The 19,161-nt window shown below is 51.6% G+C and overlaps 2 protein-coding genes across 7 annotated transcripts in view; one reads left to right on the forward strand and one right to left on the reverse strand.

Annotated features, from left to right (window-relative positions):
• The window catches only part of MAP4K1 (mitogen-activated protein kinase kinase kinase kinase 1), a 29,739-nt gene extending 28,420 nt beyond the window's left edge, over positions 1–1,319 (reverse strand). For 2 of the 3 annotated variants that reach the window (XM_028840016.2, XM_077982392.1), the window contains exon 1: positions 23–1,318. In XM_028840016.2, coding sequence (XP_028695849.1) covers positions 23–121 — 99 coding nt within the window. In that variant the 5' untranslated portion in view covers positions 122–1,318. Of the gene's footprint in view, positions 1–22 lie in introns of all 3 variants that reach the window. The other variant, XM_028840014.2, reaches the window with a different exon arrangement.
• Positions 1,318–18,741, forward strand: EIF3K (eukaryotic translation initiation factor 3 subunit K). 4 transcript variants are annotated; one of them, NM_001257691.1, is given in 8 exon segments: positions 1,318–1,565; positions 2,574–2,672; positions 5,439–5,559; positions 7,702–7,776; positions 13,138–13,204; positions 13,309–13,386; positions 16,470–16,595; positions 18,676–18,741. In NM_001257691.1, coding segments are annotated over 8 exon segments (657 nt in total). In that variant the 5' UTR covers positions 1,318–1,506; the 3' UTR covers positions 18,708–18,741.
• The last annotated feature ends 420 nt before the right edge of the window (positions 18,742–19,161 follow it).

A 19,161-nucleotide genomic window follows, 5' to 3' on the forward strand; every position in this document is an offset into this window, starting at 1 on the left:
GGGGACAGAGGGGCTTTCTCACCTTAAAGACTTCCCCATATGTGCCGCCACCCAGTCGCTGCAGCAGGTCGTAGTGGTCCCGGGGGTCTCTATTGAAAATGTCCGGATCCACGAGGTCCATCCCTGGGGGCCGGAGCTGGGCCTGCGCCCAGGGGCCAGCAGGGCCTCAGGGCTCAAGTTCTGGCACCTCCCTCTGTCCCCAGAAGCCCTGCACCCGCCTTGCCTCCGCGGGCTGTGGCCTCCCTCCTCCCCACTCTCGCTTCCTGCCCCAGCTGCACTGCAGGGCTGTGCAAAGGGCTCCACCCCCTGTCCCCTGGGCGCTGAGAGCCTCTGAGGGGCAGCTTGTCTTGGGACCCAAGGGACCATCCTCAACCTCCAAGGCCCAGGGCTGGATGTAAATGTGATGCAAATGATCTTAATGGTAACTGGATTGGAGGGGGGTGCCTTAGAACCCCCGCCCCCGTCTCCTAGGTAGTGTCTAAACCTCTACTGGGTGCTTGAAGGTTTGGCCACAACCCGAAGGCGGCAAGTCTGCACAAGGATGACTACGCAGTGTACATGCCTGTTCACCTGTCACATACATGCACTTGGGTTACCTCCTGTGCACTGCGCGGGCATGTAGACGTGTAGATGTGCATCTACCTAGATACCTGTGTGCACAGTACACACGTGGAGGTACCCAGCGCATATACCTCCACATACATGGCACATAACTGCATTTTCTACGCTTGCAGTGTACAAAACCTATACATGATATATAATTGATGGCAGTACAGATAGGACCCTCGCCCTCAGCTCCAAGACCGGAACCTAATGGAGACCGGGCGCGATCCGGCGAAGTCCAGGAGCCCTCACCCCAGCCCCTGCCCGGCAGAGCACAATAGCTTTGTGGGACCCTCTTCCTGGAGCTGGGGACCAAGGGCCGAGACTTGAAACTGGATCCTGGGCGCTCAGGATCCTGCACCATGCGCCCAGGCCTGAGGCGAGAGGGACCTCAGAGAACATCTCCCTCGGGACTTGGCCAATGCCTAAACGGAGGGCTGCTGCGTGCATTCCCGCACAGCTCCGGGGACTTATGGCCGCGCGCAATACAACGCGCGCGCACGCCGCCAGAGCTCCGACTGCTTCCCAATGAGTTCGCGCGCGCACGCTCCCGCGCCCCCGGCACTGGAACTGGGTCTGTGAGGCCCGGGAAAAGCTTAGCCCCGCCCCTCGCCGAGAGGCGCCTGCGCACTGGGATACAGTAAGCTTTTTCTCACGCTGTCCGTCCAGCTTGAGTGGAGCGAATGCGCACGCGCTAATTGCCCCTGCGAGGAAGAAGTCACGTGGCAGCCGGAAAGCGTGGCGGCTGCTGCGAGAGCCTGTCCCTTCACCGCCCCCAGGGAGCTGGAGCGACAACAATGACGTCGTTTCCGTTTCCACCACCTCTTCCTTTTCCCGTCCTCGCGGACGCCGTGCCGGGCCGGTATTAGTCTCCAGCCCTGGTTGTGGAAAGCGACAGAAGTCATGGCGATGTTTGAACAGATGAGAGCTAACGTGGGCAAGTTGCTCAAGGGTATCGACAGGTCTGAGCCCGGTCGGAGGGAGCGCTCTGGCCATGCGGGGCGGAGGGGAGGGTTTTCAGGAGGCAGCAGGGGGTGGTCAGGGTCCTGGGCTTGCCGCGGGGTGGGGTTTCTCTATCCTCCTGGAGGAGGAGATGCTTAAAGAAACGCCACTGAGCTGGGGGCGGTGACTCACGCCTGTGATCTCAGCACTTTGGGAGGCCGAGGCAGGCGGGTCGCCTGAGCCCAGGAGTTAGAGACCAGCCTGGGCAACAGTCATACCCCGTCTTTAAAAGAAAGAAAGAAACAGCCCTGCAAAGGCCTAGAAGCGAAAGAATCTTGGTACCGCTCAGTCTCTTCGTGAATTGCCTTAAGGTTTCCTTCTCTGCCCTGCCTCCTTTGAGTGCCTCTGAATCTCTCCCTTCTCTGCTCCTTACGTCATTCATTCACATGTTTATTGAAATAAAGTGTCAGTGCTAAGGCAATGCTGGGAACCACAGGCGAATCAGACAGCGGCAGATCATGCCTTCACGGTCTGAGTTCCCATTCCATGAGGGAGACAAACCTGACATCAGACAGTGATATCTGGGAGAGGTTAGAACCGAAATGGGGGAAGCAAAGGCTAGAGTGTTCAGACGGACATGGGGGAAGTAGGCATCCAGGTAGGCAGGAGAGGATGGGGCTGGATCAGGGTGGAGGCCTGAGCAGGGGAGGAAGGGGTGAGTAACAGAGATGTTCAGGAGGCCAGATGCACAAGCTGCAGTGACTGACTGGCTCAGAGGTTGGGGAGGTATCCTAGGCAAGACCCAGGGCTCCAATGGAGTATAGAGCTTAGGTGAGAGGTCTGGGATATGAATAAGTTTTATTAGAGATTATACTGGACATAATTCACTACCTGGATAGAGCAAGTGGCCAGTGCCAGATTTAGAGGGGAAGGGTGGGAGGAGCAGGTTACAGTTGCCCCTGCAACTGTAAAGTGACTGGCCTCAGCTTCTGTCTCCTGTCTGCTCACCTATCTTGATTCTCCTTTAGGTACAATCCTGAGAACCTGGCCACCCTGGAGCGCTATGTGGAGACGCAGGCCAAGGAAAATGCCTATGATCTGGAAGCCAACCTGGCTGTCCTGAAGCTGTAAGTGTCTGGCTGTCTGTCTACACTCCCATTTCAGCAGCTAGCAGGGTGCCACTCCCAGTACAGGGCAAGGGGGTGGCTGGTGGTATCCTGCATGATGCAGCATCTCTTGGTGTGCAAGACTAGGAAGCCAAGGAAGTTGGGACAGGAGGAGGGATGGTTTTTGAAAAATCAATTGCCGAGCGCAGTCACTCACACCTGTAATCCCAGCACTTTGGGAGGATGAGGTGAGTGGATCACCTGAGGCAGGGAGTTTGAGACCAGCCTGGCCAACATAGAGAAACCCCAACTCTGCTGAAAAATACAAAATTAGCCAGGCGTGGTGGCACATGCGTGTAATCCCAGCTACTTGGGGGGCTGAGGCAGGAGAATCGCTTGAACCTGGGATGCAGAGATTGCGGTGAGCCAAGGTCGCACCATTGCACTCCAGCCTGGGCAACAAGAGCAAAACTCCATCTCAAAAAAAAATTAATAATAAAAAATCAATTAGGGTGGCTGCAGGGGCTCATGCCGCTAATCCCAGCACTTTGGGAGGCTGAGGCGAGATACTCACTTGAACCAAAGAGTTCGAGACCAGCCATGGCAACATAGCAAGACCCAACTCTATAAAAAAATTTAAAAATTGGACGGGCATGGTGGCTTACACCTGTACTTTGGGAGGCTGAGGTAAATGAATCACGAGGCCAGGAGATCAAGACCATCCTGGCTAACACGGTGAAACCCCATCTCTATGGAAAAAAAAATACAAAAGATTAGCCGGGCGTGGTGGCGGGGCGCCTGTAGTCCCAGCTACTTGGGATGCTGAGGCGGGAGAATGGCATGAACCCAGAAGGGTTGCAGTGAGCCTAGATCACACCCCTGCATTCCAGCCTGAGCTACACAGCAAGACTCCGTCTCAAAAAAAAACCATTGTTTTAGTTAATGTAGTGGTGTGTGGCTGTAGTTCCAGCTACTTGAGAGGCTGAAGTGGGAGGATTGCTTAAGCCTGGGGGATCGAGGGTGCAGTGAGCCATGATTGTGCCACTGCACTCCAGCCTGGGGGACAGAGTGAGACCCTTCGTTTTCTCAAAAAAAAAAATAAATAAAATAAATAAGAATTACCGATCTGGGTGACATGGCACAGCCCTGTCTCTACAAAAAATCAGCTGGGCACAGTGGCACACAGCTGTAGTCCCAGCTACTCGGGAGGTTGAGGCAGGAGAATTGCTTGAACCTGGGAGGCAGAGGTTGCAGTGAGCCAAGGTCATGCCACTGTACTCCAGCCTGGGCAACAGAGTGAGACCCTGTCTCAAAAATAAAGAATAATTACAGAACACATGTACAGGCAAATACATTAAGCAAACATGTAGTTTAACAAATCATTATAAATGAAAGCCTACATAATTGCCATTTATGTTGCAAAAGTGTTGCTAGCGCGACAGGCCTTTTGCCCCATATGCTCTGTGCCAGCCAACTCCCCTGCTCCCCCGTATTCTCATGGCCTGGCTTTATGTGATGGTTTACCATACATGCATCCATCTGAATCAGCTCAGCTCAGGTTTCCCTGCTTTGAACTTGATATAGATGGAGTAGATACAGCACAAACTCTTCTGCATCTGCCATTTGCTACTCATCACTGGGTTTGTGAGATCCATCCAGTTTTGTGTGTTTGTTTGTTTGTTTGATGTGGCTCCAGTTTGTTTTCATGGATGTATACCTCTTCAGTGTGTCACTTGTGTGACTGTCCTAATGATCTCTTCTGGCTCTTGATGGACGTGTGGGTTCTTCCTACCTCCACTTTTTTTTTTTTTTTTTTTTTTTGAGACAGGATCTTCTGTTGCCCAGGCTGTAGTTCAGTGGCACAGTCATGGCTCACTGCAGCCTCAGCCTTCTGGACTCAAGCGATCCTCCCGCCTCAGCCTCCTGAATAGCTGGGACTACAGGCACCACCATGCCCAGTTAATTTTACTTGGGTGCTTTCTTGCTTGCTTTCTTTTTTTCCTTTTTCTTTTCTTTTCTTTTTTGAGACAGAGTCTCACCTTGTTGCCCAGGCTGGAGTGCCTTGATGTGATCTCATGATCTCAGCTCACTGCATCCTTTGTCTCCCAGGTTCATGCAATCCTCCTGCCTCAGCCTCCTAAGTAGCTGTGACTAGAGGTATGCGCCACTATGCCCAGCTAATTTTTGTATTTTTAGTAGAGACAGGGCTTTGTCATGTTGGCCAGGCTAGTCTTGAACTCCTGACCTCAGGTGATCCGCTCATCTCGGCCTCCCAAAGTACTGGGATTACAGGCTTGAGCCACCCACCCCCACCCCCCACCTTCTGTTGTCCTCTTTTGCAAGGGAGGAAACTGACAGCCCCTCAGTTTCCTTTCTCTGCTCTTTAGCCTTTCAGTGCCTCTTAATCTCTCTCTTGTCTGCTCCTCATGTCATAAATAAGCAGTCCAGGGTCACTCAGCGGGAAGTTTAAACCAAGGCAGTCTGGCTCTGGTTGCTTAGCCACTACTCCAGACCGCTGCTGCTGTTCTCATTTGTTTGTGAATCACTTAGCAGTGTCTGCCCCACTGGGTGGTTGTGAGCATTAACTGTCTCTGTTCACAGAGGAGGAAAGTAGGCTCAGGGAGGTGAAGGTTATACAGCCGGGAAGCATTGGGATTGGGATTGGAACCCAGGCGTGTCCAATTCCCAAACTCCAGAATAAAGCAGTGGACAGCCTGCCTGGCACCTGGAGAGGGTTGGGGACTTGGAGGTGCCACATGTGGCCATGTCTCTTGTTCTCTTTCTTAGGTACCAGTTCAACCCAGCCTTCTTTCAGACCACGGTCACCGCCCAGATCCTGCTGAAGGCCCTCACCAACCTGCCGCACACAGATTTCACCCTATGCAAGTGCATGATCGACCAGGCACATGTATCCTTCCAGCACTGGGGCCAGGGCCTGTGTGGGAAGGGGCCAGAGTCAAAGTGCATGAATTCCGGGGGAGATGGTCTGTGGGTGCATCCACAAACACCAAGTGCCTGCTCTGGCCCAGCATGGCAGGGTGCTGGACCGTGCTGGGACACTGTGTGACTGAGACAGGCCTGGGCCCTGTCTTCACGAAGTTGTCACAGTCCAGTGAGGAGGCAGACAGTGATAGACTGGAGTGGTCAGGGTTGGGTTAGAAGAGCCACAGCAGCCGGACACAGTGACTCACACCTCTAATCCCAGCACTTTGAGAGATTACGGTGGGTGGATCACCTGAGGTCAGGAGTTCGAGACCAGCCTGGCCAATATGGCGAAACCCCATTTCTACTAAAAATACAAAAACTTAGCCGGGCACGGTGGCACACACCTATAGTCCCAGCTACTTGGGAGACTGAGGTAGGAGGATCACTTGAACCCGGGAGGTGGAGGTTGCAGTGAGCCAAGATCGTGCTGCTGCACTCCACCCTGGATGACACAGTGTCTCACAAAAAAAAAAAAAAGAGCTATAGCAGGCACCTGACCATTTGGGTGGGGGAATATGTGGACATGAACACAGCCATCTGTATTTACATTTCTATAGAACAATGTCTGGAAAGGTGGAAAAGTACCCAAGAATTTGCAAATGACTGTTAATCTCCTAGGAAGGATGGCTGTGAGACGAGGGAAGACCTATTTTGCCACTGTTCACTCTTTTGTATTTTTAACTAGAAAATGTTTAAACCAGGGCCTCCTGGAGGAGGGAACATCTAAAACATAAGGAGGTAGGTGAAGGGGTAGGCAAAGGTGATCCAGGCAGAGAGGACACTCATGGGCTAAAGGAAGCAAAGCTCGGTGCTGTCTTTCAGAAATAGTAGAGGAAGCTTGACATAGGAATGATTTTAGGTGGTTTTTTTGTGTGTGTTTGTTTGTTTGAGACGGAACCTTGCTCTGTCACCCAGGCTGGAGGGCAGTGGCATGATCTCGGCTTACTGCAACCTCCACCTCCCAGGTTCAAGCTATTCTCCTGCCTCAGCCTCCCGAGCAGCTGGGAAGACAGGTGCATGCCACCATGCCCGGATAATTTTTGTATTTTTAGTAGAGACGGGTTTTGCTATGTTGGCCAGGCTGCTCTCAAACTCCTGACCTCAGGTGATCTGCCCGCCTCAACCTCCCAAAGTGCTGGGATTACAGGTGTAAGCCACCGTGCCCAGCCTTTAGGTTTTATTTTATTAGTAGTAATAGTAGATTTTTTTGTTGTTAATATTTTCTTTTTTTTTTTTTTTTTTATTTTCCGAGACGGAGTCTCGCTCTATCACCCAGGCAGGAGTGCAGTGGCTGGATCTCAGCTCACTGCAAGCTCCACCTCCCAGGTTTACGCCATTCTCCTGCCTCAGCCTCCTGAGTAGCTGGGACTACAGGCGCCCGCCACCTCGCCCGGCTGGTTTTTTCTATTTTTTAGTAGAGAAAGGGTTTCACCGTGTTCGCCAGGATGGTCTCGATCTCCTGACCTCGTGATCCGCCCATCTTGGCCTCCCAAAGTGCTGGGATTACAGGCTTTAGCCACTGCACCCGGCCAGTTAATATTTTCTTTCTTTCTTTTTTTTTTTCTGAGACAGAGTCTCGCTCTGTCACCCAGGCTGGAGTGCAGTGTCACAATCTCGGCTCACTGCAGCCTCCTCCTCCCAGGTTCAAGTGATTCTCCTGCCTCAGCCCCCCAAGTAGCTGGGACTACAGGCACGTGCCACCACACTCGGCTGATTTTTTGTATGCTTAGTAGAGATGGGGTTTCACCATGTTGGCCAGGCTGGTCTCGAACTCCTGACCTCAGGTGATCCACCTGCCTTGGCCTCCCAAAGTACCAGGATTACAGGTGTGAACCACCAGGACTGGCACGTCATTTCTTTCCTTTTGCCATTACAAACAGTCCTGCAGCCAACATCCTTTCTCCTGCATACACCTGCGGGAGAAATAAGCTGGCTTCCTTTTCCAGCTCTTTTTCTGAGCTGAACCTTTGGAAGAAAGCAGCCAGAAGAAGGTAGGTGGGGAGGGGTGACCTGTGGCCCAACCTTAGCTCCAAAGCCAGTTTTCCTTAATGCTTCCTCCTACCAGCAAGAAGAAAGGCCAATCCGACAGATTTTGTACCTTGGGGACCTGCTGGAGACCTGCCACTTCCAGGCCTTCTGGGTAACTTCCGTGGGGTCCAGGGACAGGGGAGATGGCAGTGCCATGTGGAGCTGAATGCTAAAAGTAACAATGGTGCACAGAGCCTGGCTTCCTGCTTTGGCAGTGGGCCCAGTGCTCCACATGTGTGTTTTTGAGGAATCATCATCCTCTCATGGGGCAGGTACTCACAGGTCCTCCCCTTGCCCACAGGCTGAGGCCGACCCTTTCCCCTCTCTCCCGTCTTTCCACTGGGCCCTCTACTACATACCGTTAATCAGAAGAAGTCCTCCAATGGCTGGGTGTAGTGACTCACCCCTGTGATTCCAGTATTTTGTGGAGGCCGAGGTAGGAGGATTGCTTGAGGCCAGGAGTTCCAGACCAGCCTGAGCAACATAGTGAGACCTCATCTTTACAAAATTGAAAATTAATTGGGTGTGGTGGCAGGTGCTTGTACTGCCAGCCACCCAGGAGGCTAAGGTGGGAGGATCGCTTGAGCCTGCAAGTGAGCCATGATCATACCACTGTACCCCAGCCTGGGCAACAGAGCAGGACCGTGTCTCAAGAAAGATAAATTCTCCGTTTCTTTCCATTTCTTCTGCCTGTCTGACACACTCTGCCCTTCTTGCTCTAACTGGAACCTGGCCCCCTACTTCTGCAGCCTCCTGAGTGGGAGGCTAGTTCACCTCCTGGTTCCTATCTCTTCTGATACCCTCAGTCTTTTTTGTTGTTTTTTGTTTGTTTGTTTGTTTGTTTGTTTTTTGAGATGGAGTCTCACGTTGTTGCCTAGGCTGGAGTACAGTGGCACGATCTTGGCTCACTGCAACCTCTGCCTCCTGGGTTCAAGTGATTCTCCTGCCTCCTGAGTAGCTGGCACTACAGGCACGCGCCATCACGCCCAGCTAATTTTTATATGTATTTTTTATTTTATTTTATTTTTTTGAGACAGAATCTCACTCTGTTGCCCAGGCTGGAGTGCAGTGCAGCAATCTCGGCTCACTGCAACCGCCACCCCCGCCCCGAGTTCAACCGATTCTCTTGCCTCAGCCTCCCAAGTGGCTGCGGTTACAGGCACACGCCATCACACTGGCTAATTTTTGTATTTTTAGTAGAGACGGGGTTTTGCCATGTTGTCCAGGCTGCCCTTGAACTCCCGGCCTCAGGTGATCTGCCTGCCTCAGCCTCCCAAAGTGCTGGGATTACAGGCGTGAACCACCGCGCCAGGCCAGAAACCCCCAGTCTTGAAGTGCGTGTGTCATCACTTCCTGCCCAGTATCAGTCCCTCTGGTGACGGCTCTTTGTTTCTTGAAGAATTCGGCTCCTGGCCGGGCACGGTGGCTCACACCTGTAATCCCAGCACTTTGAGAAGCTGAGGCAGGTGGATCACTTGAGGTCGGGAGTTCGAGACCAGCCTGACCAACATGGAGAAACACTGCCTCAACTAAAAATACAAAATTAGCCTGGTGAGGTGGTGCATGCCTGTAATCCTAGCTCCTTGGGAGGCTGAGGCAAGATAATCGCTTGAACCCAGGAGGCAGAGGTTGCGGTGAGCTGAGATCACGCCATTGCACTCCAGCCTGGGCAAGACTCCCTCTAAAAAAAAAAAAAAAAACAACCCAGAATTCAGCTCCTTCTCACTGGCTTTGTCTACCACTCTTGCCCTAATTATTAGATGCTTAGAAAGTAACACAGAGGATCCTTTGACCACCCAGACCTCTGGGTCCCTTGCTGTCTTGGCCAGCTATCTTGTACTGCATTTGACCTCAGTCCTTCTCTTCCAATCATACCCTGGGCCAGTTCTCTGCACATTGGACCTCTGAGGCAATTATTTTCTTTCTTTTTTTTTTTCTTTTTTTTTTTTTTTTTGGTTTTGTTTGAGACAGTGTCTCGCTGTGTGAGCAGGCTGAAGTGCAGTGGCGCAATCTCAACTCACTGCAACCTCCGCCTCCTGGGTTCAAGCGATTTTCCTGTCTCAGCCTCCCAGGTAGCTGGGACTACAGGCATGGGCCACCACGCCTGGCTAATTTTTGTATTTTTAGTAGAGATGGGGTTTCACCATGGTGGCTAGGCTGGTCTCAAACTCCTGACCTCAAGTGATCTGCCTGCCTCAGCCTCCCAAAGTGCTAGGACTACAGGTGTCAGCCACCGCGCCCAGCCCTCTGAGGCATTTTTAAAAATTGATACTGATACATGGGTCCTGCCCTCACAGAGTCTGATGTAATTGGTTCAGTGTAGCCTAGGCCTTGGGATTTTAAAAAGTTACCCTGGGTGATTTGGACATCTGGCCAATGTTGGGAGCCACTGCCCTCACCAATAATGGCTCCCCTCCTCCCCCTGTGAGTTTCCAGTGTCTCCATTCTCGCCGCTTCCTCCCAGCTTCTCAGCTCACCCCCACAGGTTCTCCATCCCCACATTCTTGGGCCTGACCATTAGCTCCAACCCTCTGTCTCTGCATTCTTCTCTGTTTCGCTTCCTTCTCTTAAATTGCATGTGCTGGCCGGGCGTGGTGGCTCACGCCTGTAATCCCAGCACTTTGGGAGGCCGGGGTGACCGGATTGCCTGAGGTCAGGAGCTCAAGACCAGCCTGACCAACATGGAGAAACCCCATCTCTACTAAGAATACAAAGTTGGCCGGGCGTGGTGGCACATACCTGTAATCCCAGCTACTCGAGAGGCTGAGGCAGGAGAATTGCTTGAACTTGGGAGGCGGAGGTTGCGGTAAGCTGAGATCATGCCATTGTCCTCCAGTCTGAGCAACAAGAGCAAAACTCCATCTCAAAACAAACAAACAAACAAACAAACAAAAAAAACACACGTGCTTCCCCTGTCCCCAGCTGCAGCAGTGGTCTTGCTTCCTTCCCCAACTCCTGGATGTTTGCTCATGCTTTATCTGTCTCCCTTTCTTCTCACCTCAACTTACGATCTGGCTTCTTGTCTCAGGAGAAAATAGAAGCAGCCACTGCAGAAATTGCACCTGCTCCCATCCCAGACCCTGACATTTTATGTGCGGCTGACTGCATACTTTTTTGTTTTTAATTCTTAAACATTTTATTTTTTATTCAAGTAAGAAATTATTGATTAGCTTCAGTTAATCCCACAAAGAAAATGATCAAATGCTTAAAATAATAGAATTTACTAGTTCTACAAACGACTGTTCTCACTAGCAAACTAGCAAATGAGATGTGTTGGAGATCGTAGACCTATTCCATGTAACAGACAGGGTTTTTTTTGTTTTGTTTTGTTTTGTTTTTCGAGACAGGGTCTCACTCTGTCGCCCAGGCCGCGGTGCGGTGATGCAAACACAGCTCACTGCAGCTTCGACCTCCCAGGCTCCAGTGATCAAGTGATCCTCCCACTTCAGCCTCCTGAGTAGCTGGGACTATAGGCCCAGTTTTTGTATTTTTAGTAGAAGTGGGGTTTCGCCATGTTGACCAGGCTGTCTTGAACTTCTGGCCTCAAGTGATCCTCCTGCTTCAGCCTCCCAAAGTGCTGGGATTACAGGTTGAGCCATGACGCCCGGCCACAAATCTGGATTTCTGCCCACCTCACTGGCTGCACCTTCCTGGCATCCACGTGGGGGATTCCCTCCCTTCTGTTGGAGGGAACATGTACCACAGAGCTGACCTTTGAGCAGAAACCTGAAGGAGGTGAGGGTGGTAGCCATGGCCATGGAGGCGGAGAATTCCACACACAGGCCCTGAGATGGGCAGGTGCCTGGTGGGTTTGGGGAGCATCAGGGAAGCCCCTGTGGCTGGAGCGGGGTGAGTGAGGAGCGAGTGGGCAGGGGTGAGGGCACAGAGGTGACAGGCAGATTCTGTGTGGCCTCATGGGCTATGGTAGGAAAATTGGCCTTTTCTCTGAGTGGGACAGAAGCAAGGGGAGGTGGCTGCATACGCTTAGCCAATACGTGTCTGTCCTCTTTCTCAGGGCCCTGGTTTCTGCCTGCCAGGTTCAAGCCTCACCTCTAGGATTTTGGGTAAATCACTTAGCAGCCCGGTCTCTTCATCTGTAAAATGGATGTAACTTACATCACAGGGCTGCACTCAGATGAATGGCTAGCATGTGGGATCAGTGCTCAAATGGTAGCTGCTTTTTTTTTTTTTTTTTTTTCCCCTGAGATGGAGTATGGCTGTGTCGCCCAGGCTAGAGTGCAGTGATATGATCTTGGTTCACTGCAACCTCTGCCTCCCAGGTTCAAGTGATTCTCCTGTCTCATCCTCCCTAGTGGCTGGGATTACAGATTACAGGCACCCACCACTACACCCGGCTTATTTATTTATATTTATATATATATATGTTTTTTTGAGACGGAGTCTCGCTCTGTCTCCCAGGCTGGAGTTCATGGCACAGTCTCAGCTCACTGCAACCTCTGCCTGTTCAAGTGATTCTCCTGCCTCAGCCTCCCGAGTAGCTGGGTCTGCAGCTAATTTTTTGTATTTTTAGTAGAGACGGGGTTTCACCATGTTAGCTGGGATGGTCTCAGTCTCCTGACCTCATGATCGCCCGTCTCAGCCTCCCAAAGTGCTGGGATTACAAGTGTGAGCCACCGCGCCCAGCCTAATTTCTGGGTTTTTGTTTGTTTGTTTGTTTATTTGTTTGTTTTTGAGAGGGAGTCTCCCTCTGTCGCCCAGGCTGGAATGCAGTGGTGTGATCTCAACTCACCACAACCTCCACCTCCTGGGTTCAAGCAGATTCTCCTGCCTCAGCCTCCCGAGTAGTTGGGATTACAGAAATGTGCCACCAAGCCCTGCTAATTTTGTAATTTTAGTAGAGTCAGGGTTTCTCCATGTTGGTCAGGCTGGTCTCAAACTCCTGACCTCAGGTGATCCGCCCACCTCAGCCTCCCAAAGTGCTGGGACTACAGGCATAAACCACTGCATCTGGCTAATTTCTATATTTTTAGTAGAGGCGGGGTTTCACCATGTTGGCCAGGCTGTCCTTGAACTCCTGACCTCAAGTGATCCACCCACTTCAGCTTCCCAGAGTGCTGGGATTATAGGCGTGAGCCACCACACATGGCCTGGTAGCTGCTATTCTTGTTAAAATTACTGATATGAACGTTGTTGATACGTAAGATTACCAGTGTAGGCTGGGAGTGGTGGCTCACGCCTGTAATCCCAACGCTTTGGGAGACCAACGTGGGCAGATCACTTGAGCCCAGGAGTTTGAGAGATCAGCCTGGGCAATATAGTGACACCTTGTCTCTGTAACAACCGCAGCAACAAAATCCCAGCACTTTGGGAGGCTGAGGCAGGAAGATCACTTGAGCCCAGAAATTCAAGACCAGCCTGGGCAACATAGTGAGACCCCAACCCTATAAATAAATAAAAATAAAGGCAAATAATTTAAAAGAATAAACATTGTGAACATCAATTCCCATCACAGCAAGCCCTGGATGAAAACATGGACCTCTTGGAAGGTATAACTGGCTTTGAAGACTCTGTCCGAAAGTGTAAGTCCCTCTCTGAGGCTGGGCTCCCCAAGGGGAAGGGGTAGGGAGTGGCAGCCAGGTCCGGGGGAACAGCTCCTTACCAGTTTTGTCTCTGACCTCCACAGTTATCTGCCATGTTGTGGGTATCACTTACCAGCACATCGACCGCTGGCTGCTGGCCGAGATGCTCGGGGATCTGTCGGGTAATGCCTTCTGGGTCCTGGTGCACATCTGGGAGGTTGGGGGTGGCCAGGGCAGTGGACCTCAGTCAGCTCCTCCAATGGGCCTGTGCAGGTCTCATCAGGTCAGCATGGAAGGCCCAACCCAGGGAGGAAATAAGAACCTGGTATAAGACAGTCCCTACCTTGAGGGAGATCCTATACCATTTGCTCATTTCTTCTGCATTAATTGAGTGCCTACCGTGTATCAGGCAGTGTGCTAAACTGGGCATGCAGCAGTAAACAAAGTGGGATGGCTCCAATTCATTCTCATGGAGGCAGCAAAGCACGTGGCAACGTGTAGGTGTCCAGTGGCAATTCATGTCGTGAAGGAAAGCAAGACAACTCACAGACCAGCGGCATCTGAGCCCTTCCCTCCGTGGAGTGAGGCCCGTGGGCTGAGGTAGAGCAGAGGAGGATTGTGGAGCACGGCCCTGACTTGTAACGTTCATGGGCGGGGTAGCCAGAGTGTATATGGCCAGAGCAGAGTGAGCATGGGCGAAAGTAGAGAGGTGGAGGTTGGAGGGGCATCTCCAGGTCATGTGGGGCCTCGGGAGGACCTTGTCCTTTCCCCTGAGTGAGAAGGAGCCACCGGAGGGCTCTGAGCAGGGGAAGGCTCTGATCAGATGGATATTTTTTAAAGATCCCTCCAGGCCGGGCGCGGTGGCTCAAGCCTGTAATCCCAGCACTTTGGGAGGCCGAGGCGGGCGGATCACGAGGTCAGGAGATCGAGACCATCCTGGCTAACACGGTGAAACCCCGTCTCTACTAAAAATACAAAAAACTAGCCGGGCGAGGTGGCGGGCGCCTGTAGTCCCAGCTACTCGGAGGCTGAGGCGGTAGAATGGCGTAAACCCGGGAGGCGGAGCTTGCAGTGAGCTGAGATCTGGCCACTGCACTCCAGCCTGGGTGACAGAGCAAGACTCCGTCTCAAAAAAAAAAAAAAAAAGATCCCTCCAAAAACAAAAAAAAAGGAAAAATAACATATTTGCTTATTTTTGCGAAAAGAAACGTAGAAAAGGAAGTCAAAAAACTAAGGAAGGCCAGGTGCAATGGCTCACGCCTGTAATCCAGCACTTTGGGAGGCTGAGGTGGGTGGATCATCTGTGGTCAGGAGTTCGAGACCAGCCTGCCCAACATGGTAAAACCCCCTCTCTACTAAAAATACAAAAATTTGCTGGGTGTAGTGGCGTCCACCTGTAATCCCAGCTACTTGGGAGGCTGAGGCAGGATTGAATCGCTTCAACCCAGGAGGCAGAGGTTGCAGTGAGCTGAGATCGCACTATTGCACTCCAGCTTGGTTGATAAGATTGAAACTCCGTCTATTAAAAAAAAAAAAAAGAAAAGAAACTAAGGAAGGCCACGTGCGATGGCTTATACCAGTGAGGCAAGTAGATCATGTGAGGTGAGGAGATCAAGACCAGCCTGGCCAACATGGTAAAACCCCGTCTCTACTAAAAATACAAAAATTAGTTGGGCGTGTTGGCATGTGCCTGTAATCCCAGCTCTTCGGGAGGCTGAGGCAGGAGAATCGCTTGAACCCGGGAGCAGAGGTTGCAGTGAGCCAAGATCATACCACTGCACTCCAGTCTGGGCACTTTTAGTAGAGATGGAGTTTCACCATGTTGGCCAGGCTGGTCTTGAACTCCTGACCTCAAGTGATCCACCCACTTTGGCCTCCCAAAGTGCTGGGATTACAGGCGTGAGCCGCTGCATCCAGCCAAGTAAAAGCTAACTTTTTTTTTTTTGAAACAGAGCCTGGCCCTGTCACCCAGGCTGGAGTGCAGTGGCATAATCTCAGCTCACTGCAACCTCCTCCTCCCAGTTTCAAACAGTTCTCCTGCTGGGGTTTCACCATGTTGGACAGGCTGGTCTTGAACTCATGAACTCAAGTGATCTGCCCGCCTTGGCCTCCCAAAGTGCTGGGATTACAGGCATGAGCCACAACGCCTGGCCAAGTGGAGGCTAACTTTTATTGGACATTTTATGTCATGCATTGTACTAAGTGCCTTATATCAGGTAGATGTTTTACATATTTAACAGTGAAAGGAAATGAAAGGATGTGAACATGCCTTAGAATTGAATATAAAGAGAATTATATGAACCTGTATCAAAATGATAATAGTCACACAAAATTATTTCAGGTAACTGAACACTATTCTGGCCATACATTCTTACAGGCAGATTTTTTTTTTCTTTCCCTTCTCCTTTTAGAGATGGGGGTCTTACTTTGTTGCCCAGGCTAATCTCAAACTCCTGGGCTCAAGTGATCCTCCCACCTCAGCCTCCCAAAGTGCTGGGATTACTGGTGTGAGCCACCGCACCCGGCCGTGGCCATATTTTCTAAGGGCAAAAAAAGTGTATTGTGGCCCGGCATGGTGGCTCACACCTGTAATCCTAGCACTTTGGGAGGCTGAGGTGGGCAGATCACCTGAGGTCAGGAGTTCAAGACCAGCCTGACCAACATGGAGAAACCCGGTCTCTACTAAAAATACAAAATTAGCCAGGTGTGGTGGCACATGCCTGTAATCCTAGCTACTCGGGAGGCTGAGGCAGGAGAACTGCTTGAACCCAGGAGGCGGAGGTTGCAGTGAATTGAGATCGCGCCATTGCCCTCCAGCCTGGGCAACAAGAGAGAAACTCCGTCTCAAAAAAAAAAAAAAAATATATATATATATATATATATATATAGTTTGTGGTAATGGTCATGTCATAATTTTGCAACCATTTCATATAGGTTGTGGGAAAAGTTAATAAATACGCTGCTTTTGTTAGGAACCAAGATTTGCCCAGGGAGAGAAAAGAGAGGAATAGAAAATAAAAGAAATTAAGGCAGAAGCCCCACGTGAGGCTGAGAGAGCTCAAAGGCTCCCTCTGGCGGCCGTTCAGAGAATGACCTGTGGAAGGGCAGGGGCAGCAGCAAGGAGACCAGCTGCTGCTGTCCAGGAGATGCCAGTGGGCAAGGGGGGCTGCCCTGGCTTCCTGAGCTATGACTCTGTTGCCTCCCAGTCCCCTGAAACTGTGGGATCAGGGTGACCGAAGCCTCTCACTGCCCCTGTCACCTGCAGACAGCCAGCTAAAGGTGTGGATGAGCAAATACGGCTGGAGTGCTGACGAGTCGGGGCAGATCTTCATCTGTAGCCAAGAAGAGAGCATTAAACCCAAAAACATTGTGGAGAAGATTGACTTTGACAGTGAGTGGTGGCCCACGGCCTCAGGCCTTGGGGCTAAGGGGGTGCCTCTCAAGGGAGGCCGAGGCAGGGGCCCAGAGGACCTGGGTACATCTGCTCATGTTCTGGGCTGGGAAGTCTGCACCTGCCAGATTCCATTCACCTTGTGTCTCGGGGCTCCTGCCCAGGGAGCAATAGTGGGGAGCTGGGTGATCTTCCCTGAAACTTCTAGGCCCTGTGTCCTGCCTCATAGCACTCAGCAAGACTTCCTGGGGCCCAGCGGGGCCTCGCAGGGGGTCTCTGCACCCTTACTCATCCCTGAGGCCGGTCTGGTTGGCCCTCTTTTATCCTTGGGGTACCCAGGCCTCATGTGCAGACTTGGAGTCCGGTGAACAGTAGGAATCTTGATTCTCTACTTTGGGTGATTTCACATCTTTGTGCCTCAGTTTTCTCATCTAAAAAATGAGGACGGCTGGCCGGGCGCGGTGGCTCAAGCCTGTAATCCCAGCACTTTGGGAGGCCGAGACGGGCGGATCACGAGGTCAGGAGATCGAGACCATCCTGGCTAACACGGTGAAACCCCGTCTCTACTAAAAAAATACAAAAAAACTAGCCAGGCAAGGTGGCGGGCGCCTGTAGTCCCAGCTGCTCAGGAGGCTGAGATGGGAGAATGGCGTAAACCCGGGAGGCGGAGCTTGCAGTGAGCCGAGATCCGGCCACTGCACTCCAGCCTGGGCGACAGAGCGAGACTCCATCTCAAAAAAAAAAAAAAAAAAATGGGGACGACTGCAACAGTAACTATGATAAACACTGTGTAGGTCCTTACATTTACGTTGTTTGATCCTCAGTTACTAAATTACATAAATAGTATTATACCTACCTCATGGAATCATAAGTGTGAATGCTTGTATAACACTTAGCAAAGAACCAGTCACACCGTTCGTTAAATATTCATTATGACCATCGTCTACACACATGTAACTAGCAGAGGCTCAACTGCTTGCTCAACTAAAAAGAGTGCAGTGGCTACTCCGGCAGCGGGGGCTGCTTCACTGTCGCTCATCGTGGCACCGAGCAGATATCCTGGAGCCGGGGAGAAAGGCATGGGCGGGCCGCTCCCTTCATCCCAGGTCTCCCCCACCCTCTTGAGTGTGAATCAGGTGTTTTAAAGATGTGTTTGGTACAACATGGCTTCTTAACACAAACCAGCTAATTTTGTACTTAACTGGGGAACAGCATTGAGCAGGCAGCCATCTGTGCACTTACGGCCCGTGGTATCTCACCTCTAAATGCCACGTGACTGCTGTGTCAGGGTTCTCGGTGAGAACTCCAGCAAAAGATTCTGTAGTGAGGAAAGGGCCTCCTTTTTTCTCCCCTTTGGCTTCTGTCACCCCACCCCACCTTCCTGACCTTTTAGGTCACGGGTGGAGAGGGCATTGCTGAGTCAACAAGGAAGAGGAGGAGGAAGGTGTGAATCTTAGGGATGTAGGAGCCCAGCCCTGCTGGGGGAGTAGACGGGAGGATTCCCTCTGTCTCAGTCCTGGCTCCATTGCTCTGTGTCCTGGGTCCAACAGGATAGGTTCAAAATACTTGGGAGACTGAGGCAGGAGAATCGCTTGAACCCAGAAGGTGGAGGTTGCAATGAGCCAAGATCGCTCCACCGCACTCCACCCTGGGCAACAGAATGAGACTCTTGTCTCAAAAAAAAAACTTGAGTATCCTGCAAATAGTACATAGTAAATATTATTATCATGTAGGTAATTACAAACAACTCTTCCTTGGCACTTTGTTCTCAGCACCTCGTTTGGTCCTACAATCCTATAGGGTAGGTGCTTCTTAAAGATAGGAAGGTGATGCTCAGAGATGTTCAGTAACTTGTCCAAGTGACCCAGCTGTTAATTGGCAGAGCAGGGATTCGAACCTAGCCCTCCTTGCTCCAGAGTCCATGTTTTTAAAATACTGCACCAAGCTGCTTTTGTGATGGTAACCGGGGCCTGGAAGGAGTTTGTGATCTCCCCCTAAAGAACTGTGGGTGCTGTAGCAGGTAGCTGGAGATTTGTCTCCTGCCCTTCTCACCTTCACTCTGGTCTCTCCTTCCCTGCAGGTGTGTCCAGCATCATGGCCTCCTCCCAGTAACTGCAGGTGTTTAATAAAGATGTGTTGACTCAGCCCTACTGTCTCCTCCCTGGCTTCCTGCTCTGCCCCTTGCCCACCAGAGGGAGCCCAGGAGCAGGCCTCTGCTCTGAGTGGGCCCCCCTCTACCACCACAACACCCCACCACACCACACCCCCATGGTGGGGTTTCCGCCTCCTTTTTCCCCCAGCTTTCCTCCCTTGCCCCACCCTACCTTCCTGACCTTTTAGGTCTTGGGCGGGGAGGGCAGCATTGCCTTTTAGGTCTTTAGGTCTTGGGCGGGGAGGGCAGCATTGACTCAGCAAGGAGGAGGGAGTATGAATGGTATGTAGCAGCCCAGCCCTGTGGTGGAGGCTGAGCACCTCTGGGAGGAGTGTAGGTGAAGGTTCCCTCTGTCTTGATGGTGGCTCTGTTGCTTTGTGACCTTGGTCAAGGCACTGCGCCTCTCTCTCTCTC

Source organism: Macaca mulatta, chromosome 19 (genome assembly GCF_049350105.2).
Source record: "Macaca mulatta isolate MMU2019108-1 chromosome 19, T2T-MMU8v2.0, whole genome shotgun sequence".
Taxonomy (NCBI): Eukaryota; Metazoa; Chordata; class Mammalia; order Primates; family Cercopithecidae; genus Macaca; species Macaca mulatta.